This window comes from Notolepis coatsorum (genome assembly GCF_963971535.1).
Source record: "Notolepis coatsorum genome assembly, chromosome: 15".
NCBI lineage: Eukaryota > Metazoa > Chordata > Actinopteri > Aulopiformes > Paralepididae > Notolepis > Notolepis coatsorum.
The window spans coordinates 53,804,995-53,832,219 of record NC_140179.1 but is presented as its reverse complement, the minus strand read 5'-3'; the positions used below and the strand labels follow the sequence as shown (position 1 = coordinate 53,832,219).

General features: G+C 44.7%; 1 protein-coding gene across 1 annotated transcript; it reads right to left on the bottom strand.

Moving 5' to 3' along the window:
- Nucleotides 1–1,254: 1,254 nt before the first annotated feature.
- LOC311241698 (uncharacterized protein) lies at nucleotides 1,255–27,225 on the bottom strand. Its single transcript, XM_084330581.1, has 3 exons — nucleotides 27,108–27,225; nucleotides 15,275–15,484; nucleotides 1,255–3,469 (listed from the first exon to the last, which is right to left on the bottom strand). Exon 3 carries the CDS (start codon nucleotides 3,288–3,290, stop codon nucleotides 2,205–2,207), a length of 1,086 nt encoding a protein of 361 aa, XP_084186707.1. The 5' UTR covers nucleotides 3,291–3,469; nucleotides 15,275–15,484; nucleotides 27,108–27,225; the 3' UTR covers nucleotides 1,255–2,204.

Below are 27,225 nucleotides of genomic sequence, written 5' to 3'. Positions count from 1 at the left end.
GATGTCTTTGAGCATGCAGTACCTCCACAGCTAAAGAGATTGGTTTTATCCGGTATCACAGTGGCTAAAAAGCTGATAGCATCACGATGGTTTCAACCGGAAAAAATGTGCCGTAAGGTCTGGATTCTTACATATCTCGATGTGATTTATCAAGAAATATCAACAGCTAGAATTTTGGGTCTCAATGAATCCAAAATGGCAATGTGGTTAGAAGTGGTGGAGAGAATAAAAGCCAGCATATAATGGTAGTGTCTGGTTAGGAACAAATTATAATGGTTGGATTATCCAATGGGGGGTCCGGGAGAGGGGGGTACGAGCTGGAGCATATGTGTATTTGTATATCCTATTGTGTGTTGTCATGTTTGTTTATGTGTTTGTTTAAAAAAAAAAAAAAAAAAAAAAAGTAATTTGATTAACTTCTGAGACTCATCAGGATAAATATACAATGACAATGAAGTTTTAAATGCTCACAATTTAGTCATTTAGCGGAGGCTTTTATCCAAAGCGACTTACAGATTGTGAACAGCATGTCACCAGGAGGTACATCTGTGGCAGCTAAGGGTCAGTGGCATTGTTACACTCAGAGTGCATAGTAGTAGTATAGACATATTAGCAAGATGGGTAGTAGTAGTACAATATTTTATTTCTTTATTATTTCAGATATTGTTTGAAGGTGTTTCTAGTCAACAGAACATTTTCAAAAAAAATTGCATTCAGAAGATTAAGCCTTTCATACAAAGTAGGTTCAAATGTAATATTTCATTTTCATACTTGAATTAGTTACTTATTTTTTATTAATTTTTTTGATCTTTTTCCCCCTCCTTTTTCCTCTGATTTTCTCCCATCCCAATGTTAGTCGTTATGCCAATTCCCAATCCCCTTCCTGGTCGCTGCACACTTAGCCTCCACTCTCCCAGACCGACTGTGGGGGGTATCACGTGCTTCCTCCGACACACGTCTAGCCAATCAACCGCTTATTTTCACCTGGCAGCGCGGACTCTCACTGAGAGGGTGTAACGTGTGGAAGGATCACACTACCCCCCTTAGATCCTATCCGCGCTGAGCAGGCGCCCCGACCTAACTGTAGGAGTCGCTGTTTAAAACAACCCGGACCCACCCCGCCAGCTTTCCCACCCTCTAATACAGCCAATTGTATTAGTGTGAACGGCCAGCCAAGCTGGTGACAACGCCGGAGCTGTGAGCTGGATTCGAACAGGCGAATCCAGCGTCTCCGGTGTTGGTGACGAACGCAATCTCCGCTACGCCACCTGACCGCCCACTGAATTAGTTACTTCTAAGACATCAATTCACACCTTCCTACTTATCTTGACGCTTACAATTCATCCATATTAGCTAATCATACATTCTAATGAGAATGGATGTTCCATCAGAAAGTAAACTATTTGTTTTTAATTGATTGAATTGAAAGTGGATTCCAACCCTATAACGTTTTGATAGTTATTAATGCTACAGCCATTACTCGACAATATACACAATGACAAAATAGTTAGCTACGTGTGCAACAGGCTGCTCTGCAATTAATAAATCAACCAACAGTTAGATGGTAGAAAAACAACTAAAGAAAGATGATAAATTCATATAAAGGAACAGCCATTCCTTAGAATACAAATGAAGACAATACATGGAACATTAGTCTAAAATAAACACTTCTTGTGAAAGTAAAAAAAACATGTCCTACTAGGAATGTTGACAATGTGTGCGACATTAGTTCAATACATGTCCACATACAAATATAAAAGTCAATACCAGAAGCAGTTTCCCCTCCAGTGTGTACACACCACATGTTTTAACTAGCCTGGCTTTTGGCTGGTCACCCCATACTGAGGTCAGAAAGTTCCTATGATCCCAGTATTTAAAAACACTAGAACAATGGATGTTCACTCTTATATCAATGACATTATTGTCCCAGGAGCATCCCCACTGTCTGTCTCACTCAGAGCGACATAAACACAACTGTTGTTGTCAATGACAACTGTGTCTATGCTAGTACTGCTTCTCTCTCACAGAGGCTTCTGTGCAGGTCAAAAGCACTTGGTAGTCGTTTTTCATTTCAAAAGAACGGTCAAATATTACTACCACTATTATTCTTATGATTTGTTGATGGACTAATAGCTGTAATGACGTACTGAAGCATTTAACACTGGGCCACATGTTCATTATGAGTGGAACTCTTGTAACACTGGCTACAGCTGTAGGGGTTCAGGTTTGACATCTCCCTGAATCTTCTCTCCCAAGTGAATTGGCTCATGTTTTCTGAAATATGCTAATGTGCTGAATCTCTTATCACACAAACCACAATGATGTGGCTTCTCTCCTGTGTGGATTATTTGGTGTGTTTTCAGCTTATCCAGTCGCCTAAAGCTCTTCTCACACTGGTCACAGGAGTAGGGCTTTTCTCCTGTGTGAATTATCTGGTGTGATTTAAGATGAGACAGTTGACTAAAGCTCTTCTGACACTGGTCACAAAAGTATGGCTTCCATCCTGTGTGAATGCTCTGGTGTTTTTGCAGACTACTCTGTTGACTAAAGCTCTTCTCACACTGGTCACAGGAGTAGGGCTTCTCTCCTGTGTGAATTCTCTGGTGTTTTTGCAGACTACCCAGTTGACTAAAGCTCTTCCCACACTGATCACATGAGTAGGGCTTCTCTCCTGCGTGAATTCTCTGGTGTGTTTTTAGACTACTCCGATGGACAAAGCTCTCCCCACACTGGTCACAGGAGTAGGGCTTCTCTCCTGTGTGAATTATCTGGTGTATTTTCAGACTACACAGTTGACTGAAACTCTTCCCACACTGGTCACAGGAGTAGGGCTTTTCTCCGGTATGAATTCTCTCGTGTTTATTGAGATTGGGCTTTGAACTGAAGCTCTTCTCACACTGGTCACAAAAGTATGGGTTTTCTCCGGTGTGAATTCTCTGGTGTAATTTCAGACTAGACAGGTGACTAAAGCTCTTCCCACACTTGTCACAAGCGTAGGGCTTTTCTCCGGTGTGAATTCTCTGGTGTGTTTGTAGACTACTCAGATGGCTAAAGCTCTTCTCACACTGGTCACAGGAGTAGGGCTTCTCTCCTGTGTGAATGCGCTGGTGTGTTTGTAGACTACCCAGTTGACTAAAGCTCTTCCCACACTTGTCACAAGCGTAGGGCTTTTCTCCGGTGTGAATTCTCTGGTGTAATTTCAGACTAGATGGTCGAATAAAGCTCTTCCCACACTGGTCACAGGAATAGAGTTTATTTCCTGTGTGAATGCGTTGGTGTTTGAGATTCATTGTTGAACTGAAGCTTTTTCCACACTGGTCACAGGAGTAGGGCTTCTCTCCTGTGTGAATGCACTGGTGTTTATTGAGATTGCTCTTTGAACTGAAGCTTTTTCCACACTGGTCACAGCAGAGACCTTTTCTTCCATCCAAGCCTCTTGGTTTCTTCCGAGGCCTGACAGGACACCTATCTGGATGGAGAAGAGTGTCAGAGGAAGGAGAGATTTGGTGATTTTATTCAGCTTTAATTTCCATGCAAGAGGTATTCAGCTTTAATTTCCATGCAAGAGGTTTATAATGGTATGTAGCTGTGTTTCATCGTTTCAAGTGTAGTCCAGAGTAGTCTACAGACTTTAACCACTTTGTTTCAAGCATCAGTTAGTCAACGGAGTGGTTACATCATGTCTATGGTTAAGGTCGGTTTAAATTTAGTCCGGGACTAAAGCCGCTTTAGTCTCAGGTTATGACAGATTTAATTTAAGTGTCACCTTATGGATCAAACCTTATATCACGCTATGGGAAATTTCATATATCTGTAATGATATATATCACAATATAGTATGTTCTGTAAAGTGGATGAAACATTTGTCTACAAAATAACCACATAATTTAGGAACTGCTTTTTAATAATCCTGAGTGTAAACTAAATAAAGATTTAAGGAATTTGTCTTCCGTTAAGCCTTAAGGGACCCTGCTTTTCTTTATCATAAATCGATCAATAGAGACCGTATTAGATCCCCAATTATCATATCATGGGGTATCATTGGAAAGCCACACTAATTGGCTACAACCCTGTGCAAAGATTTTCGAGATCGCCAAATGATTGACGGAGCTGGAGCCCCGGGAGTTTTTTGAGAACCAATGGTTCTCGAGCCGTAACGGCACATGGGGCAGGAGCCTATCTCCTGTTTCCGTAGCGTGAGGCAGCTTGATGTACAAGTACACCCCTTGGAAATGACGCTAGTATGTCGCAAGGACTTCCCCCCAAACCAACCCTTGATGCTGAGTGTCAAGCAGGGAGGCTATGGGTACCATTTTTAAATAGTCTTTGGTATGACTCGGCCGGGGCTTGAACTCCCAGCCTGGGAGTCTGGGGTGGTAATGTGTACTTTTGCGTACTTTGGGGCACGCCTCACATATCGGCATGTAACTCGAGAACCGCTGAACGGATTTTGTCACCTGAAAGGGCAATCGACAGGCAACAAGGCTTTAATTCTATCTATAATCTATCTATATATTTCTTTTATGTATTAAAAGAAATACACACCCGAGCCACTAGAGGTTGGCAAAGAATCGTCCACATTTGGGCCCTTGGATGTTAAGATGTTAATGTTTTTAAATATTTTTTTTGTAGCCAAGAGTAAAGACCATAACCCTATCAAAAACAGTAGTCAAAGTGTATATTTTCATTTTTACCGATGTTTTATACGATTTATCGGAAATACGAATTTTCGGAAAATGCCAATTATCGTAAAAACAGCAAGGAAATGACTAAATCCAGATTCAACCCTGGCATTGGAAAGAGGAGCATTTTCCCTATCCATAGATGTATGATTTGGCCATAATAAGGTCAAGGTCAAGTTCAAGGTCAAATATGAATTTATAATTAAAATCGATTATCATTAATTACTGTATCTACAAATCATTCGACTAAGAGGTTGGCAGTCGACTACGGCTCCTTCCGATCGATTAGTCGACTAATGGGGTCAGCCCTAGATAAAACACAATACATATATATAATATTCCTGTTTTTCAGCATTTAGCTACAGGCATGGATACATTGTATGTAATGATAAATAATGTCATAGTAACGGGGGAGTGTTATATTATTTCAAGATAATAAAGTAGCTAGAGTCAATAGATAAAAAGCAGTAATGGCATGTATGTTACTCACCCCATGTTGTGACTTTTTGATAATAATATAATTTGAATAGCTTGAAATATCATTTTATTATAGCAAAAGGTGTGTAAATGAATTGGCATAAATATGTTCTATAATAGCCTTAACGGATATTTATGTTAAATTGTTTATTATATTGTTTAGAATAAAATTACATTATAGGCTATATTTCTGTAACGCACCATTTTTGCCCCCAGTGGTAAGTCAGCTGAGCGCAGGCACAGCCCCACGCTCCAACGTTAATTGGAGACGCGTGCCACCTGAAAAAGGGTGTGTTTGATCCTTCGGCAGAAGTGACCATTTGTTTGTTAGATATAGAAGCCATGCCTCGCTAAAGGGAAAACAAATTAAACAAAATGGATTTGAGAACTACATTGCTGCCTCCTGGTCGTGAATGAAAATGAAGAACGAAAACTGTGAACTTTGAATAATCATGTGTTTTAATAGAAAGATGACCTTGAACAGTTTATTGTGCAAACAAAGTGGTGCCGAAACCAGGGAGAATTTAGTATATTCTACACGGACAGACTAATTAGATGAAGAAGAAGCTCACAAGATTGAAGGCTATCCGAGGAGCAGTAAGGACGTCTGTAACCAAGTTGCTGAACAAGATAGATGAGCAGATAGGAGCAGAGGCCCCATGTCTGCCCGACTTGGAGGAAAGCAAGGAACTATTAGCCGTCAAGGAGACGACTCTAAATGGACATGATCGGGACATTGCAGCAGCAACGGACTAGAAGGACCTAGTTGAAGAAGTGACCATGGCTCTGGACTATATGGACCGAATAATCAAAAGGAAAACTCGGATCAACAGGCTGGTGCGCGACTCGCTCGTAAAGACAGAAGAGGAGCGACAGAGAAGAGAGAGCGAAGGGAGCTCACACTCGCACTCTGGTAGATCAGATCATATCGGACTTCCAAAATTGATAATGGGAAAATTCAGTGGCAAGACTTTTGGAATCAATTTAAATTGTCGATTCACAATAACACCACCCTGAGTTCAGCTGACAAGTTCAGTTATTTAAAGTCATTATTGACAGACACGGCCGCAAACGTAGTCGCAGGATTATCTTTATCCGACGAGAACTACGACAATGCAATTACAATGTTGATGGATAGATTTGGCCGTAAAGATTTGATCATAAACGCACACATGAACAAGCTCCTTAATCTAACCCCTGTAAAGAGTGCCACGAACATTAACGAACTAAGAAGATTGTATGATGACTGTGAAATTCAAGTAAGGAGTTTAGACGCACAGGGCGTTGTGTCGGACTCATATGGTAGTCTACGGTGCCCAATTCTCATGAAAATGATTCCTGAAGAGATAACCCTGGAGTTTACGCGTGTCCAGGCTATAGGGTCTGTACTGAAAGTCAAAGACTTAATGACATTCCTGCAAAGGGAACTGGAGAGTCGGGAAAAGACAATGAACTTGACACAGAGAAAGGAAACTCCACTTCCACCCAAAAACAGTGCCTGGGAAAGGAGGAGTCGGCGCCCCCAGAGTGCGGGCGCAGCATCGACAGCTACATTTTAAGCAGCTTATAATGAAGATGGAAAAGCATGTATTCTGTAACAAAAGCAATCACAAATCAAAGGACTGTTCAGAATTCACTGCTGAGATCAGGAAAGAAAAATTAAAAGGGACAGGGCAGATGCTACAGATGTCTAGGTGCCAGGCACACTTCTAGTAAATGCAGGCACACTTCTAGTAAATGCAAAGTGCAGGGAATGTACTGCGAGGAGTATAATAGTGTATGGCATCATAGAACAGTGTGTACCAGACAGAAGGGCACACAGAGTAACGTTAGGGAAACCCCCTCAGATGCTGTAGTGTCAATTGTCCCAACATCGGAAAGAGGCACAGTTTTGCTGCAGACAGCAACGGTATGGATTGAAACACCCACACGCAGCCAGATAGTGAGGTGTGTAATGGATGGGGGTAGCCAACGCAGTTTTATAAGAGAAGATATCTCAAAGGCTCTAAATCTACCAGTAGTAGGGGAGGAGGTATTGAACCTGCACACATTTGGCTCGCTAGAACCCAAACGAATAACCTGTAGGAAGGTTAGAGTGTATCTGAGAAATATTCGAACCAACCAAGCAGTGGAGCTAGAACTGCTGGAGACGCCACTCATGAGCACGTCATCAAACCTAACAACAGCCAGTGAGAAACAGAGTAACGCTGCACAAAAAAGGAATGCAACTTGCTGATACCCCAGTGAGGGGAATGGATTCAGAAAAACTTGGAATCCTGATCGGAGGTGATCACTACTGGAAAATCGTCACTGGACGAATGGAGAGACTGGGTGACGCACTAGTTGCGCTCGAAAGCAAGTTTGGATGGTTAGTGCAAGGAACTGTCGCAATTCTGTGTGTCACAGAGACGCCAGATGTGGACGTGCTGCACGTGAGCCTGGGAGAGGAGCAAGCGCTTTCGAAACAGTTGCGCAGCTTCAGGGAAACGGAGTCCCTCGGAATTGACATGTCAAAAGAAGGCCGCGCTGAGAGTGCAGACGCGTTAGTGAAATTCGAGGAGTCAATCAAATACACAAACGGGAGATATGAGGTTCGGCTGCCATGGAGAGAGGAACAGGTGATCATCACTGATAACTACGCAACAGCTGAGAGTAGATTCGCTCACCTGGTAAGAAAATTCCATAGCAACCCCGTACTGTACCATAAATATAATGACGTCATCCAAGAGTATCTAACCGAGGGAATAGTAGAACAGGTGCAGTCCAAACAATCAGAGAACCCTATTTACTATTTACCCCATCATGCTGTAATTAAAGATAAAAGAGTAACTACAAAGTTAAGACTAAGAGTAGTATTCGATGCGTCTTCACATGGAGACTGTCGGTCTCTTAACAAGTGTCTCCAAACCGGCCCCAATTTAAATCCAGACCTGTTGGGCATTCTAGTCAGATTTAGACAGTATAAAGTGGCCCTCATGTCAGACATTACGAAGGCCTTCCTTCAGATCTCTCTAAACGAACAGGACAGAGATGCATTGAGATTTCTCTGGACCACCGGAGAAACATTGTCAATGGACCAAATCAGCATTCTGAGAATGACGCGAGTTTCATTCGGAGTGTCCTCCAGCCCATTTCTATTAGCAGCCACAATTCGTCATCATCTAAAGAAATACAAGAATAAATATCCAGAGAACGTGATGCTCATCTGTTTCTTACTACAGACTCAGTGTCAAAACCATATACTGAATTAGGGATGCCCCGATCACGTTTTTTGCCACCGATACCGATCACCGATCGTCTATGAACCATATCGGCCGATACCGATCGTTTTTGGTTTGATAAAAAAAAATTATATATATATATATATAATATTTTTTTTTTATAAAATATATTATATAATTATACTTGTAGTTGTATTATCTGCGAGATATCGCCACCACGCAACAAGTCAAAATGCACGCTATCTGCAAACAGCTCCACTGTGTGTATACTCTGCTTTGGTCAAATCACATTCAGCATGCCCTCAGCTAGCCCCTTTTGTGACTGCGATGCAAGCCAGGGGCTCGAATACACATCGAATCAATGTTATAAGACATTGATATCAGGAGCTATCTGTAGCTACTGCTAGTCGGCTAGATAACGTTAAGACAACACCTCAGTGAACTATTTAGTTTACTGGGACATTTCATATAAACAGTGAGCTAACATGAGCTACCTAGCTAACGGAGGTATCATGCACTACTAGACTATTGCTGGAGCATTTGTTGATATCAGGAGCTATCTGTAGCTACTGCTAGCCGGCTAGATAACGTTAAGACAACGCCTCAGTGAACTATTTAGTTTACTGGGACATTTCATATAAACAGTGAGCTAACATGAGCTACCTAGCTAACGGAGGTATCATGCACTACTAGACTATTGCTGGAGCATTTGTTGATATCAGGAGCTATCAGTAGCTAGCCAGCTATATACCGTTAGACCAGTGCTTCTCAAACTTTTTCTGTCAGGCCCCCCTTTGGCGGACCAAAATATTTTGGGGCCCCCCCCCCCGCCCCAACAAAATAGTCATGAAATGGGCCATGTTTAAATTTATTGAAATAACACCAATATCGTGACCTTTAAAATTGACAACACCTTCCCTCGCGAGAGCCACCTTGCCTCGCTGTGAAACAGCACTGCAGAATGGTCAGCTCCCATCTCCTCACACAGCGCAGAGAACAGGCCCGCTTTCAGGGGTCGGGTTTTGATGAAATTTACCACGTTTATAACTTCTGTCAAAACCTCATTCAGCTCAGGGCTAAGCTATCTTGACGCTGGCGCCTCTCTGTGAATTTACAGTCCGTCCATTGCGCGTTTGGCGAGACCCCCTTGATGAGCGCCTGTAGCCCCCTCCTTTTCCCTGCCATGGCCTGCGCACCGTCAGAGCAAAAGCCCACACAGTTCTCCCATTTCAGTCCATGTTCTGTCAGGTAACTGTCAATCATTTTGAAGAGCTCATCAGCTGTCGCTCTGTTTTTGACATATTTGCAAAACAGCAGATCTTCACTCAGTGACTGGGAATTTACAAAGCGAACATAGGAAATAAGCAAACAGTCTTTATTGCTGTCAGTCTTTGACAAGGCAACACGCATGTCATCCTCAAGGCTCAACTTGGCCCTATATTTTGTTTTCAGAGCTGTCATGGATGAAAAGCCAGCTTCACACATATGTGGTGCTGAATGGTATCAACACCTTAACTGCTGCATCATGAGATACTTGGTACTCAGCACCACACTCTGAAACTAGCTCTCCAGGTGGTATCAGATGAGATTTCAATGAGTTCTTCCAAGAGTTTGGATGGAGATGTGTCAGGAAGCTTTGTCTCAATGTTGTATGTAAAGTTTTTTTTTATCCAGAGTAACTTGGTGATCCTTTTCTGTGTTTTATTAAATAATGATTTTCAGATTTTGAGAAATGGTCAAACTTATCCAAATATGGTATTTTCATGGAGAACAGTGCAGCTGCAACAGATAGCACTTTAGTGATAATTTTCTGTAATCCAAATTTTTTTTATTTTTTTTTTAATCTCAAGGCTGTCATGCCTCTGCGCCCCCCCCCCCCTTTCTGTATTTTACTCCCTCTGTAATAACAAAATGTTATTTCAGTTGTAACATCGATCCAGATCGATACATCGATCTAATTATCAATGATCCAATAGAATCGATGCAACGTAAAGAAGATGGTTCATATCGATACTCTTATTTATAAAATCCTGTGGCAAGTCTCATTTACGCACAAGCGCAGCTGCGGCAGCTGGATTCGCACAAAAACAAACCATCTGGCAGCAAAGCTCCGGCAGCTGGATTCGCACGAAAACAAACCATCTGGCAGCAACAACAGCATGTGAAACGCCTGTGTGTGAAGACGTTACCGCAGGGCTCCAGAGTGCGCCTATTTGGTCACATTTTGCTACCCAAAATAAGTCCCTACTTTTTTGTTCGCAACAGGTTCAATGAGTCTAACATGCTTTGCATTCTTGTATGCTTACGTCGCCGTAAAAACCTAAATTAACGTTAGCTGCTAGCGCTAACTAAGCTAACCCTGCTCACAGGCACAGAGGAAATAGCGGAGCAATAGTGAGGGAAAGGGGAGTGAGCCAGTCTCTCTCTCTACGTTCAATGATTTTAAGTAGCAAAACGTTACTTTAAAAACTAACTGGATAGCTGAAATATTCAAAAATCAATAAGTAAGGGATGGGTACCGTTCACATTTGAACCGATACGGTACCGGTACCTGTGAATCGATACCGGTACCCAACGGTACCTTTTTTTTGTACTTTAGTCTCAAAATTGTATCTACCTACCTCAGTTGTAAAAAAAAAAATCCAAACTTAATATTTTATAAATAAATAATGTATTATTAATACTTTATTATTATTTACATCTTACTGATGTAAAGTATTTTACAACTGATTAAACAAACAAACAATCTAGCAGCAATGAACTACTCTAGCAGTTCTTTTCGCTCCACCCCTGCTTTGGAGAAGACCCGCTCTGCGGTGTGTGTGTGGCTTGTTTACCGACGTCACATCCTCTACTCTTCTGTCCCGAGTTGTGCCGGCTTGCACTGTAGCCCCAGGAGCTAACGTTAACTTATGTCCGACGGTTAGCTAACGTCAGCTTAAGAATGCTAAACGGGTTACAAATATGTGAAACTATCGAAGGAGTAAGCCGACCGCTAAAAATAAAACCCACCGCGGCAGCGTGAGCACATAACAAAAGAACGTTTCGAGAGGAGTGGACGTTTGGAGATAGACAGTAGTGTTTTAAGAGACTGGCTACAGTAATATGATGCTGGGCTGTAGTGATCAGTTGTTCCGTGTGGCGCAAGTATGTAAAAAAGAAAAACAGAAACAACACGTTTGTCATCTGTAGTAAATAAATGAAGCTGGAATCCATTCGTGACCATGAACAGAGCCAGTGTCCCGGATTCAATCTCCTCTCCTCTAAAGACGCTCTGTGGCTAGGCTAACAGCCATGTCAGACAGAGCAGATGTGGAAACTGAGCTACACTTTCTAACAACCTGCCCACTACCAAGATATCAGAGACATACTCCCCAGTCCCCAATATGAATTGCAAACACCCAAAGAGAGGGGCTCATTAGGCTTGCATTTCTTTGCATCGAAGATGCTACAATCTTCAGTTTTCAAAAAGAAGCTGTGTTTGACCAAGTGTTTCCTCAAGTTGCCGGCATTACCCTTCCCTGCTTTGCACGTCGCGTTACAAATGTTGCAGAGAGCGTTGTCAGCATCTATTTTGATAATAGGCGTGTTCGAGATTGGCGAGGCGGACGCAGATCTGCGCAGGTTTTACTACGGCCTTGCCAAGCGCGTTGCATGGCGGTTCGAATGTTGTCCGACTTGCTCTGGAAATCTGACGAGGCGAGCCACGCACAGCCTTCAGAGCGAGGCGCCACAGTACCTCTCCAGCAACTGCTCGATGCAAATGCATGATGGGAAACGACTTGCTATCGTTGCGCAAAGCGCCTATTGGCTCAGAAAAGATGTCACCTGGTTGTCACCACCAGCCACGCCCACAAGAGGAAGTTATGAGACGTTTGATTGATTGAAAACTTTATTAATTGCAGAATGGGTACAATACAGTACGGGTCCCGTCTACCCATCTATCCCCTCTATCAGATAGATTTAGATACAGGAGTTTGGGTACCAAGAGCTTCTTCAAGTCAATTCTACAGACGGACTGTTTCTATCATCGGAATTAAATAATTATAATGATAATAAATACGACAATTACGTTTTGCATTTATAGTCATGACTCAATGAGCAATCTGAGCATTACCGCTCGTATGTACAGTACTTCTCTAAGCCGTCTGGCTCACAGATAACCGACTAGAATAACTATAACTATAAATCTATAGTTCATTAACGATGCAGCAGCTGATACTGTATACACACACACATACACTGCTGAATAATTCTGTTTTGCCTCAATATATACTGTATATATAATTCTGTTTTGCCTCAATATACACAGTATAATATATTGATGCAAAACAGAATTATTCAGCAGTGTGTTGTGTGTGCGTGCGTGTTAACAGGAGCGTGCAACAAGATGGTATATAAATATGGTATATTAATACAGTGATGACAATACATTTGAATCGAATCTAATTGTGCACGCGGCCCTCGAGTCGCATTATAATGAGCTGGACAGGTGTATGTGGTAACGTGAACGCGATATCTGCCATCTGAAGTGTCCGACGTTCTGACTCCTCCCCAGTCCCCCGGCTGCACTCGTCTACTTTCGAGGCGAGCCGAAATCAATCTCGAACACGCCTATTGTGTAACCACACTTGCTACCGTTTTCGACTTGCCATATTGCCCCGACTGCTTTACCTATAGTCAAAGAGGGGGGATACAAAAAAATTCGCTTTTCATTTATCTATTTATTTAACTGTATTAAACAATATAAAACGAATTGGCCATAATTGACTGAGCAAACTAATGCTTACTGCTGTAACCTACTAATAACACTTAAGTAAATCTGAAGATTATTATATAGCAAATGCCTTAAGTTGGAGGATAAGTCGTGGACAACTGTAGCGTGTGCTTGTTTATACATAACCCCTTTCATGACTGTGATGCTTGAATGCAACGTTGCATTCAAGCAGCATCTCGCTATTAATGCAGACCGGGCCAAAGCAATAACAAACGCCATAGGTGTTTTTATAGCAGCAGATCTGCGACCATACTCCGTTGTCCCCGTTGCATTCAAGCAGCATCTTGCACTAGGATCTGTTTCTTCCGTGTAGCAGTGATATTCACATTCGGGTGATGCCGTTTCAAATGCGTGATAAAGTTCGCAATAAAGTTGAACAATGACATGGCTCTGGCTTCTCAGTTAGTATTGACTCACCATACTAAGGCTAATATGCTCGTTCTGTGTAGCTGCGCGCTGCGTGGAATGAACAAACAACATCCGGTTAGTTGTGCACGTTATATTAGGGCCGGGGGGATTTAAGTTCAGCAAAAAAAGGTTCCATACCGTTGCAATCGCTCGGTGCACAGCGCGTACTGTACCGGAGGACCACATTGGGGCGGTACAGTACGTATCCGCGTACCGTTACACCCCTAATAAGCCATTATCCTTTTCTCTGTGTGTGCGTTCGTGTCCCAGACCAGATGAGGTCAGAGGAGTTTGATAGTATTTACTAGGGGTGGGAATCACCAGTTTCATCACGATACGATATCGATTATTTGGACAACGATACGATATTTGCCGATATCACAAAGTCTGCCACGATACGATACGATTCAGGTGCCTGCGATCGATATGAGGCGATATTATGTGCCCATTTAACACAATCAGTCACATTTAGATCAACAAAAAAAGGCTAAGGAAATATCAATTGACGTTTTTATTTTTTAGCTCTTCCAGACATTTAAATGAAAAACAATCTATTGTTTTTAATACAAATAGACCTGTTCACTGTAAAGTGCCAAGTTTTATATATTGAGCTTTAAACTTTAAGTAAAATGTTTTGGAACTCACAACACGCAAGCTAAAACCCCTTTCTCTCCCAAACTGTTCCTACAATTGTTTTATGTTGCATGATGATCATGAATACATTTATTATGTATTCATGTTTAAATATCAACATTATCTGTCCATCCTCAGTAACACACACACACACACAGAATGCCCCCCCCCCCTCTCTCCTGTTCTCTCTCACGGTTAGCTGCTTAGCTTAGTTAGCTTAAGCAGCTAACGTAACGTTAATTTAGATCTGCCCACACGACGTGGGCATAAAGGAATGGCGACGATGCAAAGCATGTTAGATGCATTAGACCCGTTTCGGGGAAAAAACTGCACAGACTTATATCGGGTCGCAAAATAGACACTCTGTAGCGCTGTTCTGCTGTAATGTCTACACAGAGTTTCAGACTACTGGGGGCGGGCGGATATGACGCGCCGGATTTTCAAAATAAGAGTATCGCAATATTCAATCTTTTTACGTTGCATCGATCCTATTTGATTATTGATAATAGCTGGATATATCGATCTGGATCGATGAGTATTTACTGAGGATGGCCAGATAATGTTGAAATTTAAAACATAAAATATAATGCATAATACATTTATACATGATCATGCAACATAAAACAATTGTTGTAGATACGGTTTGGGAGAGAGGTAAGGATGGGTTTTAGGTTGAGAGTTCCAAAAATGAAACTTTCTGAACTTGAACTTCATGGGTTTGTTATGGAATATTTGTTAGTGGGTATGTTCAAAGTACATCATATATGGTACCATATTGAAGATAACAACTAGGGCTTTTAAATTATATAAAATGTGTATGATAGTAATGTACAGCAAATATTTTTAGTTGAACTTGAAACAAACAAATGCAAACAAAACCACTTTACCTCCATGGGATAATACAAATTGGAAGTGTATGGAATTTAGAAAATGTTGTGGGCAAAATAGAACAGCGGACAGATAGAAATATCATCCATTGTTCAAAAGTTATGAATGAATGAAAGTAAAAATAAATAAAATGTGTCTTCCAGGAAATAGTTTTTTAATTACATGTGTTAATTTGTATTCAAACTTACTCCATTCTCTTCCTCGAGGTACCACTGGTCTCTGCCTGCCTCACAGCATCAGTTGCTGGGTCAGTGGGGGTCTGCCAAGGGGGTCGGTTCTGACTAACTAGAACCTAGCTCCCAGCTAATTCTGCTGCCATCTGGTGGCCAGCCTAAAGGTTTCAGCAGGAAGGCGTCTCTTCTATGCGAGGCACACCGGAAATTCCATCCATCTCCGGCCTGAATTAATCAAATAAAAAATATATACATAGGATATCAATACACTATTATCAGCAAATACACTTTTTAGAAAAACATCCTTACTTCAATTGACGGATGAGCGGGGGCGGGCACCGGCACGAGCCGGCACGAGGCCCTGGCCTGCATGCGCATTGAATTGTTTGCTGAAGCAAAACAGATCACCAAAACCACCCAAAAAACATTTCAAACACTAGAAACTAGGGGTGCACGATATTGATTTTTTGACCCCGATATCGATACCGATAACTTTCTGCTCCTCAAGGTCAATACCGATAACCGATATATATATTTATTGTATTATAAAAAACATTTATGTATATTCCTGTAGTTTTGACCTAACCAGATTTATCATGACATGAGCGTTACTACTATGAACAAAACAAAGCCAAGAGAACAGTTTTGACTCTTCAAATAAAGTGACTATATTTATTTTTCCAAATAAATATAATTTGAGTCAATCACAAAATTCACAATCCGTCAATGTCATTAACAATGTGTTTCCCTGAACAATGAGTGAACTAAAAACCAACAGGTATTGTGCTTTGTCAGTGGGGATGGGTACCGGTACCTGTGAATCGATACCGGTACCCAACGGTACCTTTTTTCTGTACTTTAGTCTCTAAAAAATCTACCTATCTCAGTTGTAAAAAAAAAATCCAAACTTCAAATAACCACATTTTCGACAGTTTTCGGCTTGCCATTGCCCCGACTGCTTTGTTGTTGAATCAAGTTAAATCCCAAGTAAGCATATATTGTGCGTGTGAACGTTGACATGAAGAAAAGTTTAAAAATAGAAAAGTGTAAAAGAAATATATATATTTTTTTTAATCGGAGCTATCAATAATTGTATCTGGTTTCAATTACACGTTCAGCCGAACGCACAATTGGAGGGGGGCTTCCCACCCTCCAGAACATTTACAACAAGCGGTGCAAGGGGAAGGCTAAGAGAATTATTAAGGACTCGAGCCACCCGAACAACTGCCTCTTTGAACTGCTGCGGTCAGGCAAGCGATACCGGAGTCTTAAGGCGAGCACAGAAAGACTCAGAAGAAGCTTCTATCCCCAGGCCATCAGGCTGCTAAACGAACAATAATCACTATGCAACAACCATCAAATGCACACAGCACACACACCCACACGCACACACTCACTGACAAACAAACAACACACTGCAGCACCCACTCTCCACACTTTAGATCACACAAACACACTTACACTTTATATTTATTGATAAAGGATTTGCACTACAACTCGTACACCTACTGTGAATTGTACCTAAATTGCACCTCGTCCCATTTCTCCATTTCTGCCTTGCACTATATAGTATTGTATATTAGTACACTGCACAGTATTGTATATTGTATGGTAACTACGTCTATTCTGCATCGAACATTGTAGTATTGTACATATGTCTAAACTGAACACTGCAACCTCATTTTTTTTACTTCTAATTTTACTATGTTATTTTATTTCATACTTATCTTGTCTTGCACAGTCTCTGGAGCGCAACAGTAAGAAGCATTTTGTATAAAAGTATTCTGTACTTCTGTATGACAACTATTAAAGAAACTTGAAACTTGAACTTGAAACTTTATCGGGATGACGTCATAATAGCTGATATCGGCCCGATAATTATCGTGCATCCCTACTAGAAACTGTACGAATACTATATGTCCAACAACGTTGTTTAATTGATTAAAATTCGTACTCAAACTTTGCCTCAAAATGGACGGTTCGCTACTTATTCCTGGGTAGAGTTTAGTAAATCCCCGGGCTCCCTCTATTGGTCGCTCCAACCAACAGTTTTTCCGACCAATCCCATTAAGCCGCTCCTGGGACTTCCAGAACGAGGCGAACATCAAATTAAAAAAAAGGGACAGTTCTTACCTTCGGGGGGCGTTGAAATGGTGTCAAACGGACAAGAACTGCGGGCAGGGCACTAATTTGAATGAGACTAGTAACTGCGCTCCGCCGGTGGCACGTCTCGGTCTATAAGGGTTTATGGCAGAAACGTGAGGACTGCATACTTCTTTTGCAAAGCTTAGCTTTATACATACATGCATGAGCCTGGTCGCTTTTATTTCAAGTTTCTTTATATTAATAGGATGTGAACATTTTAACGCTCAATATATTAAAACGTGTCACTTTACAGTGAACAGGAGGTCGATTTGTATTAAGATGTCTGGAAGAGCTCAAAAATGTAAATGTCAAATTATATTTTAGTTTCCTTTTTTAAGTGGACATCACCCCACGGATATAAGGTAAGATATTCCTTTATTGATCCCCTTGGGGAAATTCAGGCATCATAGCAGCATGGGGGAGGAGAGGTACAGGTAGTAAAAAGCAGTGTAAACTAAATAACAAATCAATAATTAACATAAGTAACTCTGGACATGTGCATAATGAGCAACAAGGTGCGAGATGAGGGTATGTATGCCCTCTGTTATATTTGCCCTACAATAAATAGTTACAATATATAATCTAATGCAATAATCTAAATCTAATTATAATCTGAAAAAACTAAATGCTAAAGATATGCAATATATAATCTAATAATCCAATAATCTAAACATGCTAAATATATGATCTGATAAAGTATACAGTATTCACATAAGGTGCGGTATATTGTCCTTTTAGGTTCCTAGTAGTTGGATGTCTGGCAGCAGTCCCTGCCCACTGTTGTTGAGCTTGATGGCCGCTGGTATGAAGGACTGGCTGAGGCGGTTAGTTGCGTGTCGGGGGTATAATTTATGCAAATGACATGTCATCAGCTTGTGACTGCAACTTGTTCATGTTCGCGGACGACTCAGCCACGACTCTGCTTGACCTTACTACTAGAACCCACCTCACCCCTGCCCACTTTGACAACCTAGGACAACCTAATGTGAATCACTAGCCACCTTCAAAACCCCTCTAAAAGAGCACCTACGGGAGACTGCAATCCGAAATTGGCCCCTGTAAATGTCCAAACCCAACCCCCTCCAATGTAGTTTCCCCCACCCCACCACCGACCCAACCACCTCCAATGTACAGTTTCCCACCCCACCTACCGAACCTCCTCCAATGTAGTTTCCCTACCCCACCCACCTCCAATGTACAGTTTCTTCCCCCTCAAATGTATGCTCTCTATGCTCTCTCTAGACTATTTTTGTATCACAAACAGCACTGTATTTGTAGATCTGGTATGTCATAAATGTCTAGATGTTAGGGATGCACCGAATGGGAAATTCTTGGCCCAAACCGATACCGAAAATAGGAAACAGTTGGCCGAAAACCGAATGCCGAAAATGATTAATATATTATATATATATGTAACGGAGGTACCGCAGTATATCCACAGTCACGATGGTACAAGTAGTTCAGTGGCTGTGGATGGTAAGCGGTACTGCAAGTAAACTCACTCCCCAGAGGCATCCAGACCCGGAAGCAAGAAGTGAATTCACTTCTTGGTATAGTGGTCTGTGATGCCGCCCGCGACGCGGGAGATCGGGGTTCAACTCCCACTCAGGGCGATCCCTTAACAGGGGTCGAATCGACTAAACACAACGCAACAAGATCACACCGGCTACATATATATAATGTTTTTTTTTTTTTTTTTAAGCTACCTGATTATGGCAAAAGACATGATTATGGCAAAACTTAACTTAAATAATATTAATAATCACTATTATGGGCCCATAAAACATTTATTCAGCACTTTCGAATGCATACATTAATTCCAGACTGACTGGTGAAAGATTGTACAATTTAAACATTTTATCTTTGCATACAACAAAATGTGCATTAAAGTCAAGTGCATTTTCTTTTCTCTGTAGGATAACTACAACAAAGTACATTCAGAACAAAGCCAAGGTGCTTTAAAACTGCATAACGATCTGCATAAAGACACACACACAGGACTGTTGTATTTACTACATCTCCCATGACTCTTAGCGGGGGATGACGTAGATTACGAGAGACGGGTCAAAGAGGAATGGAAGCGTTAGCTAGCTTAACGCTAACATTAGTTCAAAAGGTTTTAACCGCGACGGGCATATAGTAATGGCGAGGATATAAAGCATGTTAAGGACGTATTTATTGGATGCGTTGCTCGCAGAGTTTATAGAAACAGCACGACTCCCAAGAGGAGTTAGTTATCACAGGCTGCAGAACGCAGGAAGAGCTGCCAAGCTGCTCACGTTACACGTTGAGCGTTTTGATTACGTCATCACAACAACACTTTAGGTTACGCAACCCTGTTCTTTGACATTCGGTGATATATTTTCGGTGCTAAAACCCTTTCGGCCGAAAGAGCCTTTTTAACCATTTTCGACCGGTGCATCCCTACTAGATGTAGCAGTACTGTCCATCTGTATGATGTATGTCATATATGTTATGATGAATTGAAAATGGGGGCCTGATGTAAACAAGACGAAAGTCTTTCTCTGGTCTGTATCCCCTTAAAGGAAAACTCCAACATAGCTTATTTAACATCTTCCCTGGAGTTAGAAAAGAAGATGCATACCTTTTTTGTCTCTGTGCAGGGATTTAGCTTTGGGAACAGTCGCTCCGTTAGCGTAGCTTAGCTTCATCACTGGAAGTGGGGGAGGACAGTAGCCTGACGTTCCCTTATAGTGTATACAGTCACCAAATACAACTCCAAAACATTCATGTAAACATGTTGTGACCTGTGTATTCACCACATGGAGAAATAAAAAATTATTGAATTAGACAATTACGTTTTATAAGCAAATATACTCTGAACAATTTTTTGCCTAACCACTCCTCTGGGCGCAGTTATTTCAGTGCTACCTGCTAACGTCGAGGGAGGCGGTCGGCCAGTGTTTACCAATGTGACTAGTAGCTTAGCGACAGACTTACTTGACTGCTGCTAATCATGTCCGACTTTGAAAGAGAAGAATCCTCAGAGGATGATGAATACTTCGGGACAAACAAAGATCCAGAAACGTACCTTTTTGAACCCGAATACACAGAGGAAGAATGACGCGAGGATGAAGCAGAACAGCTTGAGGCCGAGGGGAGAGTCAGAACCGACACGGATTGGTGGTGCAAATGTGGATCATGTCAACCTATGCCGACAGAAATAGAGTGTTTCTGCTGTAATGAATGGGACTCTGTGCTGCCATCAATGATCGGAAGGCTTCATATATCGGATGAAGAGGACAGTGCACAACGAGACTGTGTAACGAGCAAGGAACATTTCTCAGCGCTAACCCATCCAGAAGTGGTTGGAACTTTTTTCCATGTTCCGAAAATAAATTGGAAAAAACGCCCGGTGCCGAGTGGACCTAACGGAGAGTTGTCTATTGAGTAAGTGACTATTATAATTGTCTAATTCAATAATTTTTTATTTCTCCACGTGGTGAATACACAGGTCACAACATGTTTACATGAACGTTTTGGAGTTGTATTTGGAGTGTATTTGGTGACTGTATACACTCTAAGGGAACGTCAGGCTACTGTCCTCCCCCACTTCCAGTGATGAAGCTAAGCTACGCTAACGGAGCGACTGTTCCCAAAGCTAAATGCATGCACAGAGACAAAAAAGGTATGTATCTTCTTGTCTAACTCCAGGGAAGATGTTAAATAAGCTAATTTCCCAAACATTTTGGAGTTTTCCCAATTGTGTGTATTGAGCTGTACTGTATTGTACCCATTCTGCAATCTGTTAATAACATTTTCAATCAATCGATCAAAGGGAGAAGTTGCAGGTTGAAAAAGCCCTCAGCTCTGAACTCGGCAGAATCCGCACCTGGCTCCTCAGCAAGGCCAACGGCTTCTCTGTGACAGTGGGTGACTGACAATATTGTCACAAGGAAAGATGAAATTACCTACCTGGGTTCCATCCTAGAGGCAAATCTTTCCTGTGACAAAATGGCAACCAATGTAATAAAAAAAGTCAACCAACAAACAAGATTCTTGTACCGGATCTCCTCTGACAAGAATACCTTGAAGAAAGGAGCACTCATTCAAGGGTACTACGACTATGCTTGCACCTTATGGTACCAAAGCACCTCAAAGCTCAAAGGCCCTAAAAACATCACAAAACAAACTGGTCAGACTACTGCTTGACCTTACTCCTAGAACCCACCTCACCCCTGCCCACTTTGACAACCTAGGATGGTTTAGAGTAGACGACAGAGTACAGCAACTTGCAATGGGCCTGGTCTACAAGATACACTACACCACTAAGGTACCCATCCAAAGGTCAGTGAGTGAATTCCACGACCACAACACCAGAGGGAGTTCCACAAATCATGTTCAACCGAGATTCGGCTCAAACAAGGGAGGGACACTAAACACGTTTTACAACTATGGCACAACAATGTGGAACGCCCTACCCACAGCTGGAATGTGAATGTAGACCGCCCCTCCTCTGTTGTCCGACCGGTCCAGTTTATTGTTCAGGTGTGGTTTGATTGATTGATTGAAAAGTTTATTAACAGATTGCAGAATGGGTACAGTACAGTACAGCTCAATACATACAATTGTTAAGGGGATGCAGACCAGAGAAAGACTTTCGTCTTGTTTACATCAGGGTCCCCCATTTTCAATTCATCATAGTGTATTGGGGTGTGGGTGTCGCCCTGTAAAGACTACTGTGGACACACTTACAGACGATTATCGCACTCGAGACTAAAGATATTTCATTTGGAAGATAATGAGATGACAAAATTGTTACGTCTGGTACTCTAGCGAGTGCCAGCACTTTAACTAGTGTTCTAACTATTGCGACAGTGTCGTGTTATTCTGTTGAGTTTCACGTTACGGCATATGGCCATACGTGACGTTGACGTTGATGTTCTGGTGTACGTTAGAATGCATGTGTCTTGAGTTCAGTAAACACCGACATGCTGAAACTACGTGTTGTCTGATTCTTCCAACATAACATTGGCGACGAGAGATGGCTGAATTATCTATCCCACCCCCTCCACCCTTCCTACCGCTGCCCGGTGAGCCGCCCGTCCCGTGGGCGCGTTGGATTTCCTCGTTCGAGACGTATATCCTGGCTACCGGTTTGGACTTGTCCGCGGTGAGAAAACGTGCATTACTACAGCACTGTTTAGGCGTGGAGGGACAGCGTGTGTGTGAAACGCTCGGCACATTAGACAGTGACACATATACGTCGGTGGTGGCGCTCCTAAAGGGACATTTCGCCACTCCACAGACTGCACTCCTCCGTCGAGTTGTGTTCCGACGGAGACATCAACGTACTGGCGAGTCAATAACGCAGTACGTCGCGGACCTACGGGGCTTGGCTAGCTCATGCAAATTCGGGGCATTACAGGATGAAATGGTGAGAGACCAACTCATATTGAACACTGACAGTGATAAAATCAGGGAAAGACTACTGTTGGAAAATGATGAGCTGACATTAGCAGTAGCTATTAGACTAGCAGTGCAGGTGGAATCTGCTATGAACTGTGCAGCTAGTTTGTCTACCTCCCCCCGCCCCAACACACACATGCCAGTAGAGGCTGCGAGCACGCTCAGCTCAAGGGTGTCCCTCCTCAATGTGAGTGCAGACGACGGCGGGGACAATATACTGCTAGCCTCCCAGTCACGTGACCGCTCACGCCAGCCGTGCGGGAATTGTGGCTCCCTTTCACACAACTCCAGAGCCCAGACCTGCCCTGCCCGTGGCAAAGCCTGCTCCAACTGCGGGAGGCTAAACCACTTCCAAAAGGTCTGCAGGTCAGCCCCAGCTAGCGCTTCCAAGCCACCGACCACTATCATCCATAATGTCAGCTCAGGACGAGTGCCATTCAAAACATGTTCATTGGTGGTTGGTGACATCACACTGCCCCTCCTCCTCGACACTGGAGCCACAGTGTCTCTATTGAATTGGGCGACATACTCTCAATTCTTCTCCCACAAACCACTGGGCCCGCCCACCACCACCCTGCGAGGCTACGCCGACTCCAAGATTGACATCGTTGGCTCCCTCCAGCTGCCGGTGAGGTACGGAGAAAGGACACTGCCTGCCTTCAATTTCAACATCGCACGCCGAGGGACCAACCTCCTCGGCCTCGACCTCTTCAGTGGCCTCGGTTTCTCTCTGCTGGACACCACAGGCTCAGAGATCCACACCGTCACCGCTGTCTCCTGGCAGCAACAGTGGCCGGCACTGTTCAACGGCGTGGGCTGCCTCCAGGGTTTCGCTCACCAGCCCCTGCTAGACCAAAAAGTGACTCCGGTCATCCAGCCCCTTCGCCGCTCCCCCCTGGCTCTCCGTGAGGGCATCGCCACCGAGTTACAGAAGATGCTGGACAACGACATCATCGAACAGGTGAACGCGTCACCCTGGATCTCCAACTTGGTGGTAGCAAAGAAGAAGACAGGGGACCTGCGACTCTGCGTGGACATGAGAGCGGTAAACAAGGCCATCGTCCCTGACAAATACCCCCTGCCAACCACAGAGGAGCTCACCGCCCAGTTCCACGGGTCCAAGGTGTTCTCTAAGCTGGACCTTCGTCAGGGGTACCTCCAGGTGCCACTACACCCAGAGAGCCGCAACCTCACCGCGTTCATCACCCACAGGGGGGTCTTCCGTTACAAACGCATGGCTTTTGGCTTAAGCTCCGCCCCCAGCTGCTTCCAAAAGATCATGGCCTCCGTCTTCGCCGGGATCCCCGGGGTGGCCATCTACCTCGATGACATCGTGGTGCACGGGGCCAACGCCGAGAGTCACGACGCGAGCCTCCACAGTGTCTTAAGTGCGATGGCGAAGCACCACCTCACACTCAACGGCGAGAAGTGTGTCTTTGCCACCACGACCATTGACTTTGTTGGGTTCCGCCTCTCGGCTGACGGCATGTACCCGCTCCAGTCAAACACAGAGGCCATACACAGTGTCCCAGAGCCCACCTCAGCGGCCCAGGTGGCCTCTTTCCTGGGCATGACGGCGTACTACCTCCGCTTCCTGCCACACTACTCCGACACAACTGCACCGCTGCGGAAGCTGTTGAAGCAGGACGAGCCCTGGCTCTGGACGCCTGCCTGCTCGAAGGCTGTGCGCCTCCTCAAGTCCCAGCTCACCTCATCACCAGTCCTGGCGTTTTTCGACCTAGACAGCACCACCCTCGTCACGTGTGACGCCTCCGCCGCAGCCGTGGGCGCGGTACTGTCACAGCTGCACGGGGGTGTGGAGAGGCCGGTCGCTTTCGCTTCACGGGCCCTTAGCCCCACAGAACAGAGGTACTCAGTGGGGGAGCGAGAGGCCCTGGCCTGCATCTGGGCATGTGAGCGCTGGCATATGTACCTCTACGGCCGCTCATTCACGCTTAGGACGGACCACCAGGCTCTCACTACCCTCCTCGCCACGTCAGGCACTGGCCACAAACCGCTCCGCCTCCACCGCTGGGCTGACCGCCTGCAGCAGTACAACTTCGGTTTGCAATTCACGCCGGGCCGGGACAACGTAGTAGCTGACCTACTGTCACGCGCCATCCCCAGTTCCCCCACGGCCCCGCCCTCGACTCCCGATCGGGATCAGGCTGAGCATGACCTGGTCCAGCTCCTCCACACTCCCCTCCAAGAGACAGTGTCGCTGCAGGAGCTCCAGGACGCCTCGTCTGCTGACCCTGTCCTCTCTGCGCTCTCAACCTACATCAGGCAGGGTTGGCCGGCGAGGACACCTGACGAGCTGCTTCCCTATAGCAGACTCCGGGACGAGTTGTCATGCTGGAACGACTCCTGCGTCGCTCGTGGGCTCTGTACTGTGGTCCCGAGTGTCCTTCGGGCGCGTGTCCTTGCTATGGCGCACGAGGGCCACTTGGGCATAGTCAGGCTCAAACAGCGGTGTCGTGACTTGGTGTGGTGGCCAGGCATCGACAGGGAAATCGAGACCCTGGTCAAGGACTGTACTGCCTGTCTTCTGAGCGGGAAGACCAGGGCCCCAGCCCCGCCCCCACCCATGCAGCCATTGGACTGGCCGTCCCAACCCTGGGAGCACCTGCAGCTCGACGTCTGTGGTGAACTGCACGGGGTACCGCATCACCAGCGTTTCCTCGTTGTGATCTACGACCTCCACTCCAAGTGGCCTGAGGTGGCGCCCGTGGGCTCGGTCACAGCCGGGGTGCTGATTGAGATTCTCGAGTCCCTGTTCACACGCTGGGGCCTGCCCAAGAGGATCACGACAGACAATGGGCCCCAAATGATCTCCCACGAACTGGCCTCCTACCTGGGGGGTAAGGGGATACGTCATATCCGCACGTCGTTCTACAACCCGGCTGCGAACGGGGGGGTGGAACGGCTGAACCAATCCCTGAAGAATGGCATCAGGGCCCACCTGGCACAAGGGTGCACATTCATCAACGGTCTCCAACAGACGCTCCTGCACTACAGGGCCACTCAACACGCCACCACAGGCGTCTCCCCAGCCTCCCTCATGCTAGGGCGCGAGTTTCAGCTGCCCCTGGACAGGTTGCGCCCTACTCCGGCTCAGGCTCCAGCCCACCCGCTTCAAGCCACAGTCAACGCACGCCAGCGCCGGATGAAGGACCGTTTCGACAGGACCCGACATGCGAGACCACCTACCATCGCCGTCTCAGACTGGGTCAGGATTCGGCGACCCCACCGGGACAACAAGCTCCGGTCATTCTGGTCTGACCCGGTCCAGGTCAGACAGCAGCTTGGCCCGGCCTCATTCAGGCTGGCTGATGGGACGCGTTGGCATGCTGGCCGACTGCGCAGGGTGCAGGCTCCCGCTGCCCCGGGACAGGGTGTGCCCGCGGCTGTAGCTCTGCAGGACAGACGATTCAATGACGTTGCAGCCCCAGCACCCGCGGCTATAGCTCTGCAGGACAGACAATTTGATGATGTTGCAGCCCCAGCACCCGCGGCTCAGCCTGAGGCTGCGGGACCTCCGCCGTTGGCTGTTGCAGTGCCCGGGCCCCGCCCACTCCGAGCGCGCAACAGGCCTGCACACCTGAATGACTTTGAGACTGAGTATCACTCCTAGGTTGAGTGAAGGGGGGGGAAATGTTACGTCTGGTACTCTAGCGAGTGCCAGCACTTTAACTAGTGTTCTAACTATTGCGACAGTGTCGTGTTATTCTGTTGAGTTTCACGTTACGGCATATGGCCATACGTGACGTTGACGTTGATGTTCTGGTGTACGTTAGAATGCATGTGTCTTGAGTTCAGTAAACACCGACATGCTGAAACTACGTGTTGTCTGATTCTTCCAACATAACAAAAATACCATGGACACCAAATGTGAGACAATAGAATATAAACTAATAGTCTAGTCGACTCCAACAAGCTAAGCTAACACTACCCCCAGCTAGGCCAACACTAGCCGCAGATACTGCGGCACCAGCTAAGAAAATACTAGCTCCAGAAGGAAAACTACTAACGGTAACAAAAATAACTATTGGAATGAACGTGGAGCAAGACCGAAAACAAATAGCATCCCCAACCAAACAGGAGCAGCCGAAAAGGAGAGAGAGTGCTAATGACTGGCTGTGCTAACTAGGCTAACGTCATCAACCCCCACGAGCAAGAAGCAGCTGTGGACACTGCTAACAACACAGTAAGAGCGGAGAACTCCCCTCAAACACTGAAGACATACAGCTAGAAAACACATTTCAGTCACTACCTGACGAGCCTACATCACCAGGAGGACGGGGCTCAATCCCACGCCGAGGACAATGAGCAGGACAGAGGACTGCAGCAGCAACAGCAGCAGGACCAGCCTCCGGTTCTTTTGAACAAAG